At 37.5% G+C, this 21,499-nt stretch overlaps 1 protein-coding gene across 1 annotated transcript in view; it reads right to left on the reverse strand.

Moving 5' to 3' along the window:
* Positions 1 to 3,464: 3,464 nt before the first annotated feature.
* Positions 3,465 to 21,499, reverse strand: part of LOC129738269 (uncharacterized) — a 175,159-nt gene continuing 157,124 nt past the window's right edge. The window contains exon 17 of the mRNA XM_055729452.1: positions 3,465 to 15,385. Within this exon, the coding sequence (XP_055585427.1) occupies positions 15,134 to 15,385 (252 nt within the window). The 3' untranslated portion in view covers positions 3,465 to 15,133. The remainder of the gene's footprint in view (positions 15,386 to 21,499) is intronic.

Below are 21,499 nucleotides of genomic sequence, written 5' to 3' on the forward strand. Positions count from 1 at the left end.
AAAAATGACAAAAATGACAAAAATGACAAAAATGACAAAAATGACAAAAATGACAAAAATGACAAAAATGACAAAAATGACAAAAATGACAAAAATGACAAAAATGACAAAAATGACAAAAATGACAAAAATGACAAAAATGACAAAAATGACAAAAATGACAAAAATGACAAAAATGACAAAAATGACAAAAATGACAAAAATGACAAAAATGACAAAAATGACAAAAATGACAAAAATGACAAAAATGACAAAAATGACAAAAATGACAAAAATGACAAAAATGACAAAAATGACAAAAATGACAAAAATGACAAAAATGACAAAAATGACAAAAATGACAAAAATGACAAAAATGACAAAAATGACAAAAATGACAAAAATGACAAAAATGACAAAAATGACAAAAATGACAAAAATGACAAAAATGACAAAAATGACAAAAATGACAAAAATGACAAAAATGACAAAAATGACAAAAATGACAAAAATGACAAAAATGACAAAAATGACAAAAATGACAAAAATGACAAAAATGACAAAAATGACAAAAGTGACAAAAATGACAAAAATGACAAAAATGACAAAAATGACAAAAATGACAAAAATGACAAAAATGACAAAAATGACAAAAATGACAAAAATGACAAAAATGACAAAAATGACAAAAATGACAAAAATGACAAAAATGACAAAAATGACAAAAATGACAAAAGTGACAAAAATGACAAAAATGACAAAAATGACATTTGATACAAAATTTCAGAACAGTCCGGCCCGGATTTCATAGAATAATGCCCGGATTTTGCCCTGATTTATTCACATATTGGGTAAATAAAACAAACAAAAATCATATCAGTTTTAAACAAAACGCATTTCACGCAGTTCATAATAGAAAATGAACATCTTAAATAAAAAAACAAAGGAAACGTTTTTAAACTTTCAAGCGCAGGGTTTAAAGTTAAAAACCTTAAGCCTTTGAATATTTTGTAGCCGTCAATCGAAAGATTTATAGGCTTTTATGAAGATTATGTTCACAGAACACAAGAACCCAGAATAGAAAAACAAAGACAAACTTCGTCAATAATGCCAAACATGAAGATGGAAAAAATAGTTTTTTGAACATTTTTTTTACAAGCATTTTTGTAAAATAAGAGGTCTTACTGATTTTAAAATTTTTTTGGTACCTTTGTTTCAAATAACCTCTAGCTTAAGTGATACGGCGTTTATTAGATTCAACATAAAAAAAAGATTTGAGTGCAATGAATCATTGATTTATTTTTATCTTACTTTCAATCAAAATACAATATTTTGCCTAGATATTCATATTTCAGAGCAATAATGATCTTTAATGGATAAATTCTTAAAATGATTTAAATCAATGAAATGAAATATATCATCACGGGTATATCTGACATTACTGAAAAAAGTTTTCTTTATTGCAAAAAAGGCTTCGTTTAACAAATTTGTTGAAGACTCCGAAACAAGTTTACTTGCATATGTCCAAAAAATATATTAAATTCTATTTAAACATCGGATAGAGTAAACAAATAGAACACTTCTTTAGCTTTTTTCACAGAACTCCAAATTACTTGCGATCTTTGGAAAAGCTGATCATTGATTTAAAATCATTATTTTTAAAGTTTTGTAATGTTTTATATTTAGTTTGTCAAAAAAGTTCAGACGATTCTTGAATGATTTGTACCTACTTTTGAAAGTTATTTAAAGAACTAAAGCTGAGTGAAAAAAAAACTGGTTTATTTATTCATCACTAGAGTTCCCAAGTTAATCATAATAAGCTTCTTAAATTTTGTAGCCTTGTGAAAATTTTGAAACTCCCTTTGAATTGTGAGTTGGGAAGTTAAGAGAACAAAAAACAAAATAAATAAGGCCGATATTGGTGTTGTGATGAATAAATATTTCATATCAGCATAAAATTTGTAATAACATATAATTTTTTTTTAAATCAACGTGATAAATCATAAAGTAATGACCACTAGGTTTAAGATTTTTGCTGTTCCTGTTGAAATCGTGAGTGGTAAGCACAAGTCACATGGCTACGAAATGGTTGATGTATTAATTGGTATTTAACGAATGAATTTTGAAGTTGAAATGGTTGCTTTTAAATTCTGCACTGGTTTGGCAACACGTCTTAAAGAAAGCACATTCATAAAACGAGTTAGGGTTTCTTGTGTCAAGATTTGAGTTTCAATACAAAAGGTTTGTGGAATCTCATTCCGAAATTTATTACGTACAGTGTCCTTAAAAGAAATGAATTAGTCTTAGAGTTATTTAAAAAAAAAAATCTGCCGGAGGCTAGCCAATTTTCTGACATGTTTGGTATTTTTAATATTAAACTCATTTTGAGATCAAGTAATTTCTCATTACTACGGAAAATTCATTTCTTGGACTGAAAATTTTACTTGGAAAAAATCTTACTTACTTTACTCCTAACCTGTTTGTGTTTTGTGATTGAATTCATTATCGGCATTCCAACTTATGTCTTCAGAACCTCGATTAAATTCAAAGCCTATTTTTCTTCATTTTACCACAGTCTCGCTTTGAAAGCTTCAACTCAAGAGAGGTTAAAGCGTTTCTGCAAAATGGTTAAATACCAGCTTCTCTGGAAGTTCATTAATCAAATTACGTTTTTTGCAATCGGGCACAAAATCAACCTCGAGCGAACCCTTCCATGAATTCCGGGTGCACACTTGTTTTGACCAGATGATTTTGCATTATTCAATTCCAAAACCCTCAACTATCGAATTTCACTTTGATGGGGTTAACCGAGAATCCTCGAATCCAAAACAATGTGGCATCATTCGATTGGCTTCGTTAAGTACATCATTTCACCATCCCTTTCTCCCGGTTTGGCACTTTTCATTATTGCCAGTTGGAATATTTTCGGAATTCAATTTTCCACGATAAGCTGATTATGCGATTGCAGTTGGGCTCCGATTGCAGTTAATTTGAGGCCGGTAAACACAATGTTAGTTCGGAAATTTCTCATTTATAATTACCTGAACAATTTCTGGTGTTCTGGCCAGCTTGAGCCCGCTTGAAGAAGCTTATTAGAGCTTTAGTAGACATTAATTGGGTATTTTCGTTGATAATTGGATGTAAGAAAGATGATGGCAATTGACGAGGAAGAAAATTGTTTTAGCTGGTAGGCGTTTGAGATCAAAATTTTAGCGAAAGGTGTCAAGAAACATTGAGAACCAATTTTAGAAAAAAAATGGTTTGCCTCTGTGAGACAAACGACTTAACCTTAATCTTTCAAAATAAACCCAGTGATTTGCTGCTGTACTCCGATTTGAATCATGCCCTTAATTTTGTAATAGATTGTTGGAGATCAAACCCTACTTTCCAACTCGATTCAAAGAATTCCACACCAAAAATAAACAAACAGGGAGTTTTCTTTTTAATGTTCCACCGATTCGAAAGTTCAAACAGTTTGCCACAGCTAGTTTTAGACAGTTTTTTTTCTCTCATCTTTATTTTGCTCTCAACTGCACTCGTCCTTCGTTTCTCGTTCCTCATTTTTTTTCGAATCCCGGCATCAGTTTAACTTATAATTTACTTATTCCTTTAGAAGTTTGTTGTTGTTTTGTCCATTTTACTTATTCTACTCACTCGCTCACAGACAGTCGAATTTCGCCCTTTTTCCCGGAAACAGTCTCAAACTTGCATCTCGCTGCTGCTCGTCGCTCTCAACACTGACTCTCTGTATTCCTTCCGCATATTTTTTCCCCCCTTCACTTTTTTGTTTTTCTTGTTTTCCTAAGTTCGTACATGTAATTGTAGGTGTATGTATATCTATTGTATATATATTTTGGTTTCCATTCCTTCCTTTTTGCTCGACCTCCGGTAATCTTTTTTCGCAGGACGAACTTTTTTCTACTTGCCTCCATTACCCATCCCAACTATTTTTTTTACTAACATGTTCAAAGTTTCCATCTCTGTAGCAAATTTTTCCCTTTCTCTTTACTCTTTCAAACTCTTTTGTTTTGAAATCGAAGATTGTGTGTGTGGCTGAGTGTGTTTGTGTGAGTGTGTCCAGGTGAAGTTTGGTTTTTGTTTTTGTTTCTGTTTCTGTTTCTTTTTTTTGCTTTTGGTGTTTGTGAGTGTCTTTTGTTGCATAGTTTTTGGGGGATGAGTCCAGATCGTTTTTTGTTGTTTGAGTTCACCGGAAATTTTTGACTGCACCTTGTTACTGGTTTCACTAATTCCTCGGGGTAGTTTGTGTTTCGGAATTCCGGTCTCGAAGGATGCCATCTGAGATGAAGCAGTTTCTTCCGGGAATTGTTTCGAATCACTAGGAAGAAGGAATTTTGTAAGCTTCGGAAAGTTGAATAAAGTGATGTGAAATTGTTACCGAAATTCCTGTGAACGATATGTACGTGATTCGTTTTATTCCAAAATGCTTGAGCCCAATGGTGTCTTTTTAGAACGATTTTAAGAAACATAAAAGGCATTTCTGGAAATTTGTCATACACGCTCATTTTTTTATAACCATTTCCGAGTTTTTTTCAACCGTTTTCTGGTTTTCTCTCGAAAACTTCGATAATTGTTGATTTTTAACCAGAATGAACTATTGAATTTAAACCATTTTCAAAGTTTTTTTTGAAAACAAAAATAATGGTTGAAAATTCCAGCATCAACAGAAAAGATAAGTTTGTTTTTGGTGAGCGGTCCGCCATCGTTTTTTCGCTAGCTCAATAGTTTTCGGTGAAAATCAAATTTTCAACCCGATCACCATGAGCAGGTAAATTGTATTTTTTATATTGTTGTGCTTCTTTCATTCGTAATATTTACGATTCGTACTTTCAGTATCGACGATTACAATCCTATGGACGATTCTGGGCGAATGGGGAAACTATCGGATACGGCTGAACTTTTTGGAGGAAGCTGCCTCATGAGAAACTATTTGCTAGATGAGCTGATCTACGATAACAATGTCACGTATGATCTTTCTGAAGCAATATTGATTTCAATTACCTTCCGGACGGCTGATCAGGAAAAAACTTTATTTGATTTTAAAACAAAATTCTATAAAGTTCTTTGATAATTTCAGAAGAAATATTCAAAACTATAAACGCACGTTCCGTGACGTGTCTAGAACACATTCGCTTGAGCAGTCCTACAAATGATATATTTATCCGGAAGATTGTTCTTCAAAATTTACAGGAAAGAAGCACGCACATACGGGTAAGATTTTAGCAAAGATTCGATGAAGATTTTAGAACCTGAGACCTTAGTAACATAATGCATGTGAAGCAATAGTTTATTTTTCGTTTGGTTTCAGATTGAACTATGCATGGAATTGTGATAGAAATAGTTCTATGAGTACGGTGCTCCAATGGATCGGGCTTCAAGGAACTGTAACCGAGCTTAAGACTAAACAGCTCCAGCATGTTATCGAGCCTTCTGGACTCTGGAACGGTTACATAATAGTTTCAATTTCATTCAGGCACGCAACTTGGCACTATGAATTGAAGTTTTCTAACAGAGTATTCAACAGAAATCAAAAATTATAATTTATAATAATTAAATACTATACACGATGATTAAAACGGTATAACTCCATTAGTCCTTCGGTTTTTAATATAACATTCGAATATCTTCCATTTTAGCTGCAATAGAACGAACCCTTTTTAATTTTATAGGAAAACGGTTAATTTATAACCGTTTTCCAGTTTTAACAAACGGTTAAAAAATAACCATAATCCAAGTTCTCGGTGGAATCTCATTTTATGAGTTTTCGCTGAAAACTCATAAAACGACTTGATCCATAAAACTTCCATTATGGTTATTTTTCAAGCATTCATGGTTCAATATGGCCCAGCGTGTAATTTAGAAGAGAATCTTGCTTATCCATCGCAAACGAAAAGGGAAAGCGAAACTGGAACAAGATACGACGAAGAAAATTGCATTTATTTTTAGTGGGCTTCGCTTAGAGTGTAAACAGTTGACAATTAAAAATATCAAGAAGGAACATTGATTGGCCATTCGTGTTTCCGAAAAAACGAACAAATTACAAAGTGCGCCATATTGGTTGGAAAAAGTTGTCGTCTATTTATAAAGTTATGGTCCTCGGGAAGCAGGATAACGCAGGCTTGCTTCACTGGTTGGTCGCTACCAACGACTTTTCAGAGCCGGACGACTGCCGGAACGTGTGCAAAACGTTGGGCCACAAACCAGTCAGCATTGTGAGTATCCACAATTGCAAATTTTCGATAAATTTTTGACCGAAAATGATCTCTTAAACAAGATCGAGATGGCCAATAAAAATTCTGTGCTCCTGTGAAAAAATTCTGACTTTTTGTGATTATATCAAAAAATCTGTGAAACGGCACAGATTTCTTGAAAAAGCCATGAAAAATTGAGTCTTTTGTACATTTTTGTGAGAAAACCAATAAGCATTACCAATCCGATCACATTTATCCAAAACAAAGTAAGAAGTCCGAAATTAATGTTAACATAAAAATATTAATTTTAGGAATACGTACAAAAATTAAAAAACCTTTTCAATCTGTGAAAATTCTAAAATTCTGTATTCATTGAAACAGACCTATTTGGCGAAAATATGCTCAAAATTCTGTGAAACTAGAGATTTTTCTGTGGTTTCGGCAACCTTGATCTCATACGAGTACATGAAGAAGAGATTCCCGAAATGAAACTGCCCGTGTCAGTTCATACTTGGATGAAGAGTTCCCAATCCTGACCAAGCTCCTCTCTTTTCAAAAAACACAACGATTTTTTTCTTCCTTCCGAAAAAGGGAGAAGAACGAACCTTTAGCCTCTATCCGAAAATACTTGAACTTTGCGAGTCGATGAAAATGATCGTTAGTGTCATTCAGCAACAAAAATTGTCCAGGGAGATTGAAAAAATTGCAGCGGTAAAAGCAATCTTCGACTTACAGTCTGAAGTCTTTTCTCGATAACAGCCTACTACGAGTTGGAGGAAGAATTCATTAAGCAAACCTACCCTATGAACCAAAACACCAGCTAATTTTACCGGATAAAATTCCAGTGTCTCGAAGTCTTTAAACTGCTATTTATCGTGTGAACTTACATGTGGATGTCTCTGGTGTGATAACCATCTTTAGGCAAATTTTTTGTCAAAGCGTCCTAAGAAGCTGCGTTGAGTGTTTCCATACATCTCCAACTACGATAGATCAACAAATGGGAGATCTTCCATCCTACAGAGTGAATAAAGGACCATTCTTCACGTAAGTTGGAGTCAACTATGCAGGACCCATCCTTGGTTAGCAAATGGCTTGGAAGGCAACCCCTGTTAAAGGTTATATTTCCATCTTCGTATGTATGGTAACGAAGGCTAAAGGCAGTGGAGAACCTTTCTACAGAGGCTTTTGTGGCAGCGTTCCAACGTTTTGTTTCACGCAAGGGCCCACCATATACCGTCTTCAGTGACAATGGAACCAATTTTATTGGTGCAAAATCTCGTCGAGCTATGTCAGACCAAAGAGATACGTTGGGAAACTATTGCTCCCAATTCCCCACATTTCGGCCACCTCTTGGAGGGTGTTTAAGAGCGTAAAATCTGTTCTCAAGAAGTTTTACCTGTCTGCGTCGCTCACTGTCTTTGAGCTCTACACTCTCCTGTGTTAAATAGAAGCAATCCTCAATTCAAGACCACTACTCACTCACTCAAATGACCCTCATGATCCCGAGGCACTTACCCCTGCACACCCCATGATAGGTCGTCCCTTTCATGCTGTCCCTGAACCGACGTACAAGAAAATTCCAGAAAACCTTTTGTCTCGCTGACAGTAGTTTCAACAACCTTGTGAGTATTTTTCGAGCAAGTAGTCGAAAGAGAATTTGATGGAACTACAAGTTCGAGGCAAATGAACGCAAAAGCGAGTCAACGCAAAACTCGGATTGATTGTGATTTTAAAGGGAGAAAACGTTCCTCCTCAGCTTCGGAAGCTTGCTCAGATAGTTACGGTGTATCATGAAGAAGATGGTTTAGTAAGAGTTGTGGACATAAAACCTAATCTTGCACCTAGAAGAGTCCAATTCACAAGTTAGCACCATTGGACAACCTCGATCAAAATGACACCGAAAGCGCACTTTCAGCAGAGCGGTCTGAAGAAGGAACACAATCCGAAGAAGGTGGGCGGTCCGAAGAAGGAGAGCGAGAAAAAAAGACCAGCGACCAATCAGTTAGCAGCGCGCGATGGGTCAAGGTTATAAAAACCGTGGACGTTCAGTTTACCAGACCTTTATCATGAACACGACAACATCGTAGCGATAACGAAACCGAAGGAGAGAGAAACCAACGAAGAGAACAGCAGCAACCAGGGTTGCCAACATTTTTATTTTCCAATATCAGAGATGTGATGAAATAAAAATCAGGCAAAATCAGGCAACGTTCAAGTAACGGAAATTTCGCTCAAAGTTGTTAACTTGTTTTTCGTCCATCGCTTCACGTTTTCACTCGAATGTGTGTTAGGAGCCTACTTGGTTGAATAATTCTACTGAATAAAAACTTCCTTTTTTTAAATAAAAATTAAAGGGATTGCTTTGATTCAGCCACATTTTCACTTTTTTTTACTTTAGCAATGATACCTAATCCTGTTCCTTTCGACCCCTTTTTCATAACATTCGTAAAAATCAGGCATATTTTCAAAAATCAGGGAAATTCAATATGTTATGGCTTATCAGGTTGTCAGGCTGAGCCTCGAAAAATCAGGCAAATCTTGAAAAATCAGGCACATTGGCATCTTTGCCAACTACCATCATCGTACTCGGTCGGAGCCGATTGTATGACGCAAAAAACTAGTATTCGTAGTGTTAAATTTTGTAGAGAGAAATTAAACGCTATGGAAAGCTAGAAAGTGAATGTTTCTTTGTGCTCGCTGCTCCTACACTTTTCTCCCGTTGCATACAAAACGGCTCTTTCCAGAGCCATACAAAAGTGTTATCACTGGGAACAATCTTCCCGTTTGAGTCCATTTTGGCATGCCAGGCAGCTTGTCTGGTTGCTAAAACCTAAATTCAAGAAAATTTCCGGTATTTCCCATGCTCACCACAATACTCTATCTCAACTCAACTCAAGGTGCAATTTCTTACATTCATTGATTTGCCCGTAAGGCAAGCTTACTCGACCAGTTCGAATTCAAATTTTCAGATTTGATTCGGATTATCTTTCATTTTTCTTCCAAATTCTTAACATCGTGCTCGATAGTCTGGGCATACCTCTGACGGAAATTTGATTCAAATGCACAACATGTGTCTTGATTTCACATTCGATTAAGTAGGGGAACGTGCTAGAATCGTTTTGAAAAAAAAAATGATTTTTTCAATATTTTATGGGTGGCGCGTTATATTGAGCGCATGAGCCATGATGAAACATACACATAAAAAGCTTATTTTAGAGAGGTTAGCATGATTTTTTAACATAAAATCATAGTCCTCTATCGATGTAGATATCAAAAAATATTGTCTTATTCATTGTCCTTTGTCAAGTGACACCTTAATGAAAGTGTCTTCCCAGCTAACATGAAATCGTAATAGAAATGATAAACCAAATCGAATATTAAGACATTTTCAATAACCATCGTATACAAGTTGGTATTGAGTGATTTTCTATCATTCAATTACGACAAGCTTTGCCCAAAAAAAAGTTGAGTCGGATAGCAGTTTAGTCAATTCGTAAATATGCCTCCAAAAAGTTGGGAATACGCTAATTCGGCATTTACGATTTGAGTGAACGGATTTACGATAAATGGAAATGAACCACCCATCGATTGCAACTCTATCCGATCTCTACCTTTCTTCCTTTGACTGGTTCGTAAAAAGTAAATCTCACCTATAAATAGAGCTATAACGTGAATCATATCAACTGATGAGTTGGCATCGAGGTAAAATACCGGACTGCGAACCCGGAGGGCTGGAGTTCAAATCTCGATCGGGGATTTTTTTTTATATTTTACTCAAATTACTTTAAATCGTTTATTTTGCATTTTGTGGGGAAATCGAATCGTTGGAACTGAGTCATTGTAGATATATCGCCTCCACTTTTGTAGCTATATGTTTTTTTGGTAAGTTTAATACAATCTTTTCATCTGGTATAATTGTTTGAATAATTCTGTTGTTCCTTCGATATTCCTCCTTAAATGTTTGCTGGGTTTAAATATACATCGAAATGAAGAAAAAACTTAATTGTGGAAATTTTACAAATAGTATTTTACAGGCTTAATAGGTAACGGTTTCTTGAAAACACGAGTAGCGCGTCCTTTCAACTCGCCTTTTAATTTCAAGCTGTCCTCCCAACTCGCTTGAATTCTTATCAATATGTTTAGGCTGTCCTTTCAACTAGTCTTTGAATTCCAAGCTGTTCGTTCAAATCGTTTGAATTCTTATCGATATGTTCAGGCTGTCCTCTCAACTCGCGTCTGAGCTTCAAGCTGTCCTCCCAACTCGCTTGAATTCTTATCGATATGTTTAGACTTTCTTCTCAACTCATCTTTCAATTTTAAGCCGTCCTCTCAACTCGCTTGAAATTAGGAACGTCGTGATCAAGCTGTCATTACGACTCGCTTTTTATTTCTTGTTCATCAATGCCAGTTTTGACGACGTTTCCAATCTACACATTCGGAAAAAACACTTATTCATCACATACGGAACTACGGTTTCCCTTTTTTTCCATTTGACTGCAAAAGAAAGAAACGATGTAGCTTTTTTTTTTGCTGAAACTGCTTCACCACATTGGGTATTTATACTACTCAGTATATTTCACAATGGGTAACTTGTAATCCCAATTATTTTAAAGCAAGCTTTTTGTTTCTGCAATGGGTCGATTCACGATGTCGTTATTCCCTTTTGTGGTGACAGTTTGCAGGTCCTGTTTACAAAATTCTTCGAACGCGAAATGGGCTGCCTCGAAATTTAACGTGTAGCTGCACGATCAAAAAATTTAACTCAAAAAACCAAGTCCCATTTTGTCCTGATGGAAAGTAAAAAAATTCTTTAAAAGTTCGAAGAAAAGGTTTGTTTATGGAAATTTTTTCCCATGTTTTTAAAACTCTTTTTTTAACATACTTCTTCTGGGCCAACCCACTTTGTATTGAATATTCTGAGGCAGCGCTTCTACTTGGAACAGAAAATCCCATCTATGTCGAAATTTGTAAGCTTCTAAAGAATGTCCGATTGTGTAATTTTGACCGGAAGCATGCTTGTACGGACAGAAAATCCGATATAGGAAAATTCACCGGTGACTTACTGAAAAGAAAGGCTGAACTACTCTAAATTTTTACGATATGACTGCTCGCTCAACCTGCACGCTCATGGGGGATGCTCAAGGGTCGGTAAAATTCATTCACACATTAACCTGCAATCAGAATTGATCTGATTTCGTTGAAGTGAAAACCACACTTTCATCAGTGAACAAATGTTGCCATTCCAAGTTTGGCTTCAGTTTCCCTTACTGACACTTGACGCATACTGTCGGAAAAAGGCCTGTTTTAAGCGTAATATAAAAGAATAATTTGCTGGGTTGTCATAAGTGTTGAAAACGCGGGTTTCAGTGATGGAATAGAGTGATCGTTTATTTCCATTCTACGACTAGTTGTTGTAATATCATCTTGCGATTACTTTTTGTCACTTTTCACTTCTCATATTCTCTAACTAAGAAAGTACTCAATTCTGAATGAGTAGTTTGGTACTTCTACTTAGAATTTCTGACAACAATGTTGTGCTACCACGAACCCTAATTGGGCAGACTCGCTTAACCGTGTGATGATGTAAACATTTGTACTGTTATCCTCATCCTACAGGCGATGAAAACGCTGCCGAATTTGGGCGATGGATTTGCATTAGTGCAAGTGAGATGCAATGCAGCTAAATTTTTACCCAACTTTTGACAGATCTTCCGAATTTTTCTTAAGAAGATAAAAAACAACTTTTCGGTTCCTCCGCCCATTGTTCGGCAATCATCAGTTGCGAACTGTATTCTGAAACCAATACAAACATAGTTTTGGTTCTGATGAGTTCAGCAGAAAACATCGAACGAGCCCGTTTCTATTAAAGGATCTTAACGAACCGTGAGTCTCAACAGAAAGTTAGAAATAACTCTATCCAATCTGAGAAAAAGGGAAAAATTAGAAAAACCAGTAGGTACGTTGGAGACGATTTCCAAAAAAAAAAGAAAAAAAAACAAAACGATGATGTTTAGTTTCTGTTTTATTACAGTTCATTTCATGACAGTTTCTTACAAAATGGATAAAGTTATCAACTGAATAATAGTAAACACTGCTAAACTTAGTTAAAAAGAAAACATTTTTGATAAGAGTTCATCCTACTAAAAACTTAGTTCATTTTTGAGTGTTTATATGTGTGTGTACGAGTGTTATTTTATCATTTGTAATTTTTGTTTTTTCTCTTTGGAAAAAAAACTCAATTATTATGAATTCTGTGTGATTGAATGGTTTTATGTTATCGTTTTTTGTTCGAATCGCCTTTATTAGAACTATTCTTTGTATATTGATATGTATCCGTGTTGCTGTTATATGTATATGTGAAGTGTATGAATACAAGTGTGTTCCTTTTCCCCAAACAGTCGACTTCCTTAAAATATTTCTCTTCGGTTTACGGGTTGTAGCGCTATATGAATGCGAAAACAAATAACTTGCTTTAGCAGTTAATTTAATTTGACGGCTTTCTTTTCCTCTAGTTTGATATAAATTCAAACAAAATTCGTCTAGATATAAAATACGTTTTAAACTATCTTTCTGATATTTCAACGAGAGCCGGAATGGAGCGTGGGCCAGAACAAAAACACACTTTGCTAAAGTTCCGATATTCCAAATTGGGCAAATCACTCTTTAAATGTTCCAACAGTTTCCGATCGATTTGACGATTTCGATTCAACAAATAAGTATATCTATGTGGGTGTTAGTGTATAACTATTTACAACGCATTTTTTCCTTTTCCTTATCAAATTTGCAGCTCACACAGACGACGTCGCGAATCTTTCTACTAAGGTTACTGATTAAATGTGATGTGATTTGATTTTTTTTTCCATCTGATAAACATCTGAATGTCTGTGAATGTATTTGTGTTCATGTTGCTGTTGTTTTGTTGTTGTTTTGTTGTTGTTTTTTGTTCTATTTCTGTAAGTAAGAATGTGGTTGTAAGTATTGATAAATTTTATTCACAAGCATCGAAAATAAACCGTTCAATAGAAACATTCCTTCTCAATCCAACAAATTTAACAATTTTAGCTAGCCGTGAACGTACGTTTGTGTTCGTGTGAGTGAGTGTGTCACTTTTTGTTTTTCTTTTCCTTCTGTGTTTGTGAGTTCATTGTTTATCCTATTCACCATCCACCCTACCATAGCTAGGTTTGGGTATTGATAATTGGTTTATGAATTTGTTTTCTTTTATTTTATTTTTTTACATACAAACTAGATTTCTCTTCGCTCTTTCTTATTTATTCGCCATGCTTTGCTTTGAAGTTTTCATTAGATGGATATTAGATTTTACATATTTTCTAGAATAAACACATTTTTTTTTGTTTTCAGGAAGACATATTTTTACGATTGTGATCTTATCGAATGCTTGTTTTTTCTCATTTCCATCCCACGTTACAGTCACGCACACCAGTGGAATAAATTTGCTAGAATACAAATGATTTACTCATCCAGCTGTTCTCGGCACTTTCACTCTCGTACGCATTTCCTCCCAACGAATTTCAACATATATCGACTGACAAAAAGTGTTTAAAGTTTTTCTTCAATTTTCAAACTGTAGTAAAATATTTTGTGACGTTCGATCAAAATAAATTTGTCAGTCTATTTTTTGAGAATAGAAAAATAATAAAAAATCAAAGAATTGAAGTACTTGGTGCGTTGTTAATATAAATTTAGTTTAAGTTTGTTTAAAACTTTTTTTGATTCTACTTTTTTTTTTAAATAACTCGAACATAAAAACACAGACAAATTTATATCATTGGGTGTCAATTGAATCCGTTACTCTTTTTTTCTCTTCAAGATATGTAGTCGGTGAAAAATGAAAAATTGTAGGATTTCGTATTTTTTTTCTGTCACATCAGGTGAAGGGTTACTCACTAACTAACTAGTCCACACAACTAACGACGAACACAAATTAAATATTCATTCCCCATGGTTTTTCTTTTTGCTCTACTCGTACACGATGCGGGGCTACAATGTACAGTTTTATGTTCAATATTTCGATTCTGTTTCCTTCCCTTCCGATGCGATGCTCGGAAATTTATGGCTTGAGTTTGAGTTTTTTTTTCTCCTACTACACAATGATATTTTTTTCGATTTCAAAAATGTAAATAAAAACCAGTCAATGATTTCCCTACAGTAAATCAGCTTTCCACATCCATTCACACGCAGTTTTTCCCTCGATGTACACTTTCAGTTTCAAAGAATGTCCGGTTCCACAGTTGCCGCAATCGATCATCAATTTCAATAGAAATGTTTAAATATCTATATTTCGTCTGTTTATTTTTTTTCACAGAACATTTCCTCAACACTTGCACATACTTTTTCGTAGATTAAAAAACGTAACCTTTTCCCTTTTTTCTGTAATTAATTTTCTATATTTCTTTGAAATCATTTTCTTATATTAAACTTTTTTCCCTTTCTCCAGTACGATTATTCTCGTTAAAAAAATCAATATGGCTATAGAGTGTAACAGTGGCGTAACATGTCGAGTAAAGTAGCAATTGTAGCGATTATAGTCAATAGTTGTTTATGTTTGTTTGTTTTTTTTCCTTCCCTTACTTTAATTTATATGCTATCTGTGTGATATTTTTACAAACCTCATTTACAACGATGATGATCCTGGGAATGTTTGTGTATGTTTTCCTATGGGTAAGTGTGATAATGCTTTGGATTTCAATTTCTCTCTTCTCCCTAGATGAGGCAGGTGAGTTCCACCCGATAATGAAGCCGTAGAACGAAGCGTATTCAGGATGCGATCAACGATTTGGAGCGCGTGTTGTTTTTCTTTTTTTTTTGGAGATTGGACGATATTCTTCGGTTTGCTCGGTTTTCCTTCAATGAAGATAGCTGATTTAGAATGACGATTATTCTAACAAATGGCGACGATGTAGTTCCGTGGGATCGATTCAATGTCACGTGCTCAGAAGCCCGAGCATATGCTGCAGGTTCCACCGGACAACGGGTGTGAAAGCCAGTGCCAGGGCCAGACTTACGAGCAGCTGCCAACTTCGGGAGCTGCTCCACCGGAAGCCGCTACTCACTTCCGGCATGACGACCTGCACCTCGGCCATCTTGAAGATGCTCAGCAAACGGTGGGCGGACATTTCGACGTGCTGGGTGTTGATCTGGTGCGAGATGGTTTCGAGGATTTTTGTGCAATGATCCTGGATTAGAGAAAAAAGTTTTATAATATCAGTTCACAAAATATAAAAAATAAAAGTTTATTCACAGTTTAGGTAAGAAATAAAACCTATAAGAAGCTGACATTTTTTCAAAAACAAAGAAATCCATTTTATCAGCCTAAATGCATCCGCATGTGAAATCTAATGCGCTAGAAATAGCACACTTTCCTGATGTCTTAATTGGAAAACCGAGATACCAGAAATCGATAAAATAGTATGGAAAAAATGGCATTGACGGAATTCCCTCAAAAGCACATGCATTCCTGTGACATACATGTTGAATTTTTTTTTTTGCAGTTTTTTAAATACATTCACTATAAATGAACCCGATATTGAAACATAGAGGGTGCATTCAATAGACCAAACGGCATTCTAAAGAATTATGTTTGGTAAGTGTTATATAGAGTTTGCTCAAAATAATGTTTTAATTAGAATAAAACTAACAGGATTCTCACAAGTGGGCAAAATTTGAGATGTTGAAAGAAGTTGAACGAAGACACCAAGCAAATTTCCAAAAGATTCCGGTGGATTTCCAATTGTTGACACTCCATTCTAGACTGCCTCCTAATCAGCGTTGCCAGATAGCTTACCCCACCCAAATCTGTAAATTCGACAGAATACGAAAAATGTACTGGTTTAGGAGAAATGAAACTTGATGACCTTGTTTTTGTGGTCGTCAGTTTAAACTTTCGTTTATGCGCTGAATCCGTTGAGCCTGTAGAAAACCGTAGGAAATACTGCAAATACGTAAATTTCGAGCATCGTCCCGTAGATCTGCAGACGTGCTCAAAATGCGTTGATCTACGGAGAAATCCGTAGATCTTCGGATAAATCCGGAGATCTGGCCACGCTGCTCTTAACTGACTTTATCGATAGCCGCATGCCGGGAAGATCAGTTGTGCTAGCGATTGCTATCATAGTTGTCCTTACTTAACTTATCCTACAAATGCCATTGTCATGGTGAATAGCGAAGAATAGTTTTACCGATGCGGAAGTTGGACCTACGGTGATACGGAGTAAAACGGCCGAAGTATTCGCTGTTATGTAGACGACTTGATCTACCGCACCGCTCCAAAAACCTATTACCTCGATATTGTTCTAGACAAGCTAACGCAACAGCTCGACCTTATGGCTAAAAAAGTCGATGATTCAACTTCGAAGCAATACCCCTTGTTAACGGCCATTCTGCACACTCCCGAAAGGTGTAGATGGCTCCACTAGAAGATTTGTTTCTTTCAAATCGGATTGGATCCTGCGCTCAAAGATGCTGCGCTAAACACAACGACCTAGTCCACAGGAACTTCAACCGTCTGCCTCAGACTGCCCCATCGGTGCAACTCTTTCAGTCAACTGTTGAGGTTACCACATCGGTAGTCTTTGGCTCGGGTCTGTCCACAATCGTTATGGTGTCCTTGAAGAAGACCCTCTTAGAGGTTTGAACGTTGATTGGAATCCAACTGACAACGACGACGAGACCCTAGCTCTCTGCAGTTTAATTCTTGACGGTTTTACTGTGGGAGGATAATTCAACGCTTTATTGGGACGCAACGAACTTGGCACTTGGAAGGCCTCAAAGCCCCTCGATTCAGTCGCGCTGTTTTCAGGCAGCTTCTTCAGCCTTCCCAGCTCTGAGTTCGAATGCGGCGATGAGGTCCTTGATCTTGTGTGATGAATTTTCACCTAACCGCAGATCCTACCAAGGCTACCAACACATCTCGTCTACAAGTGCTTTAACCGCTTTTCGGGTTTTGACACCAGGATGCATCGATCCCTTGGGAGACCCCGGAGTCTATCGACTCAGTTGCTCTGTTTCCTGCCTGTATCATCAGGCGTCCTGATCCTGAGTTCGTTGGAGGCGATGAGGTTTGCCAGATCTTGGCCCAGATTATGCAGTGTTTCGTTGCGACCGTAGTCCCCTTAACAGTATAAAACTTCTGGTAGTGGAGCTTTGCTTATCGAAGACGTTTCCTGGGACGATTTGGGGCTTCTATGGAACCGCATCGATATCGGTAATCGAAAACCTTATCTACGCGTAGTGTACGTGTCTCCTAACCATTCTGGCGACCAGGATTGGGAAGAGTTTTTTTCGCATTGCTTTCCAAAGTCAGCTCTATTTCTTCGCCTGAGGATGACATACTCGTCACCTGGATTTCAATATGCCCGGCCTAAAATGGTGCTCCTCCGGAATTGACTTTCTGACCCTGTGCGTTCTTCGTTCTCGGCATCTTCTAGCGTCTACTTAGACGCCCTGAGTTCAACGACTCAACGTCTGATAAATAATATCGAAAATGATAACGGACGTATGCTCGATCTCTGTTCCGTTGACGAAGGTTTCAGGATTCCGACGATTGACTTAGGTCTCGCTCCCGTTGTCAAAGCTATTCACCCAGCCTTGTCTCTCTCGATGCCGCAAAGATATATGCTCCCGTGGAGAGAAGTTATCCTTCTATCAAGATTTCAAGAACGTGGATTTTGAAGCTGTCTCACTTGTCCTTGAATCCATCGAATGGGAAGTTGAGCTCGACCCTTCTGATCCAAACGTAGCGGCTGAGACATTTTCGAACATTCTCAACTCATCACATCATTGATCGGGCTTGATGATTTTCTTATTTGAAGCCCGCGCGGGAGTAAAATCATTTAAACATTTACGAACATAGCGGAGTTTAATTCATATCCGATATAAACTGACTTCAGGCGACATTTTATACGATCTTTTCATTATGTAGCTTAGATTGCGATTCGCAACATCATTGTAAACGACTTAAGCTATCATTTGTGATACGATTTTATGTTTACTGGGTACACTAAGGAAGAATACTGCAAACTAAACTCTGCTTATAAAAAGGTCACTAAGCGTTGCTACCAAAACTATCTGAACCGGTTACAAAGGAATTTCAAGATCAAAATCCGTCCAAAATCTTTTTGAAAACTCATAAAAAATCAACGGGAAGTTCCAGAGCTTCCGTCCTACATCGTCCTTGACAGAGACACAGCGAATTCTGATCCAGAAATTTGGAAACTTTTTGTCGAGAAAATTTTTAGTAGTCTCACAACTGGGGGAATTTCCTTGGAGCAACTGGCCAGGGCTGTTGGAAATTTTTAACCCCTAGGACCATCTTTGAATGGTTGACGATGCAGCCATCCTAAAAGCGACAGTTAAGCTAAAAAATCATTTTACCCGGGATCGGACGGTACACCGGCTACTTTTTTGAAGCGTTTTCTACCATATCTGCTGACAACCATCAGGCACATCTTTCAATCATCGCTGGACGACGCAATCTTTCCCTCATTGTGGAAAAAAACTCACATATTTAATACTGATGTTATGAAATCGCTTGGTACATCTTTGTACCTGAAAATGATCACATTTTCATATGTGATGAGAGAAATAAGAGAAACATGAACTATCAAAGAACGAAAGAACATAAGCCGTAAATATCATGAAAATTTCGAAAAAGATACAACGGCTCACCGACAGGACTTGAACCTGCAATCTCCGCTTCGGTACAACGGCGCGTTAGCCAATTCCATCACGGTGAACGTGATGGAACCGGCGAACACGAGCAATCGAGCTCTGCCGATCAACTGCTGGACCTTCTATCGAAACACCATGTATATCCCGCATGTGATCTTTCCCTCTATTGATCTCTCTTGTTTCTCTAACCCCACCCATCGACTCGGGATTTTAGCCGAGCGAGCACATGGTCGATTGCTTCGGGTTTGCCGCAACTTACGGTCAGATGAAGAAGCAATCAGTGCCGCTCAAGGTTCCGAGCAGACCAGTTACATAGGGAGGTGTTGCTCTGTTGAAATCAATACTGATGTTATGAAATCGCTTGGTACATCTTTGTACCTGAAAATGATCACATTTACATATGTGATGAGAGAAATTAGAGAAACATGAACTATCAAAGAACGAAAGAACATAAGCCGTAAATATCATGAAAATCGACCATGTGCTCGCTCGGCTAAAATCCCGAGTCGATGGGTGGGGTTAGAGAAACAAGAGAGATCAATAGAGGGAAAGATCACATGCGGGATATACATGGTGTTTCGATAGAAGGTCCAGCAGTTGATCGGCAGAGCTCGATTGCTCGTGTTCGCCGGTTCTATCACGTTCACCGTGGTGGAATTGGCTAACGCGCCGTTGTACCGAAGCGGAGATTGCAGGTTCAAGTCCTGTCGGTGAGCCGTTGTATCTTTTTCGAAATTTTCATGATATTTACGGCTTATGTTCTTTCGTTCTTTGATAGTTCATGTTTCTCTAATTTCTCTCATCACATATGAAAATGGACTCACATATTTCCTGTCCACAAAAAGGGAGATCAAAAAGATATGAGCAACTACCGTGGAATCTCCGTTCCACTCGCGACCGCCAAACTGTTTGAACTGGATGTTTTGGATCCAATTTTCTCATACCGCAAACATCATATCTTCAGCGATCTTCACGGGTTCATGCCTAAACGATCCACGGCTACAGGTTGAGTTGAGTAGGTTGAGTTTTACATCGTTCGTGCAGGACAGCATTGCCAAGAAAACTCAAACTGACGCCACTTACACAGATCTCTCTGCGGCATTCGATAAGGTGAGTCACGATATTGCAATCGCAAAGCTCGAACGTTTAAGGCGAAAGTTGTCCGCTCGTACTGGTGAATTCTTTTCTAGGTAGTTCGTTCCCTTTTCAGGAGTTTCAGTTAATGCTCAGTTATATGGTTTTCCCGCAAGCGACACCCTCTCCATTCAGAGTACATCTTCGGGGATGTAACACTCATCCGGGTGGACCACATCAACGATCTGGGTGTTATTCTCGACCGACGGCTGGAGTTCAAGATTCATACAAACTATTGTGTCGACAAAGCTTCTCGAAGCCTTGGATTCTTGTTTCGTATGGCCAAAGACTTCAAAGACGTATATTGCCTCAAAAGTCTGTATTGTTGCATAGTTCGTTCTATTCTCGAGTACGCTTCAGCTATTTTGTGCGATTTCTACCAGAATGGACCATAAAGATGCTATCTAGCGGCACTTTTCGCGGTACGCTCTACGGCACCTGAACTGGCAAGATCCGTTTCGTTTACCAAGCTATGAAAATCACTGCCGTCTCATAGGATTGGATACGCTTCAAGTTCGCCGAAATGCTACTCGTTCTCTAGTTGTCGTGGACCTAAACAATAAACAATGAGAGGCCAATACTTGACATCTGGTCAGCATGGGTTCTTTTGCATTTTAATTATCTTGCAGGGAATCGGGATCCCGGGCAGTGGCCCATTTTGAACTTAAGGGCGTGAGAGGTAACGTAGATGGATTGTATCCGAACCGTTAAGACACGTGACGTTTTTTCATACCGAGTGTACTGGTAGGTTCTCGGGACGAATTGGAGATTTCCGAAAAAACTGAAACCTTCTTCAGTAGCTGCTAAACGCTGATCTGATTTGCGAGGCTGGAGGTTGAGCTGTGTTCCTAGCGTGAGTAAGATGGAATACCGTACAGATCGACAGTGATCCTTCTCGAGCCATTACTAAAAGCTGATATGAGCTGGAGAGTTTGTGAGCCATGTTAACGCTCGAGCTCGAGTCGGATTTGCGGATGACCACTCGTGGATCAATCGAGAAAGGACTGTGGAAACGGATGGCATCTGGAGTGACGGAGTTAGGCTTCAGATAGCTCATCAAAACACCAAAGAACTTCTCTTGATCAGTGAGTTCTGTTGAAACTTCGATACGGAGGAGCGTCCTGGAGATCCACCGTGGAGGTTGAGTGCATGCTAGTAGACGGCAATAGCTAGAGTTGTCAGAGAAGTGCGTAGAACTCAATGATCAGCGTCGATCCTAAAGTGATATTAGCAAAGGGACGTTAATCCCATGGTTTTCAGATTCCGTAAATGGGATCTACAGAGTCAGTCAAAATTGAAAGGACCCAGATCATAACCAAATTGCATATTGGGCAGTTAGGGGGGAAATGTAGATGCCATTGGTCATACAGCAAGATAGTTCATGTTGCTTTACTTTCGAAATGCTCTGTGATGTCAGGGAAGTGATTACTGCAACTTCAAAGATCAGACTCTTATTTTTGCGTATGATATCTTTTAGGAAAAATATT

Source organism: Uranotaenia lowii, chromosome 1 (assembly GCF_029784155.1).
Source record: "Uranotaenia lowii strain MFRU-FL chromosome 1, ASM2978415v1, whole genome shotgun sequence".
Taxonomy (NCBI): Eukaryota; Metazoa; Arthropoda; class Insecta; order Diptera; family Culicidae; genus Uranotaenia; species Uranotaenia lowii.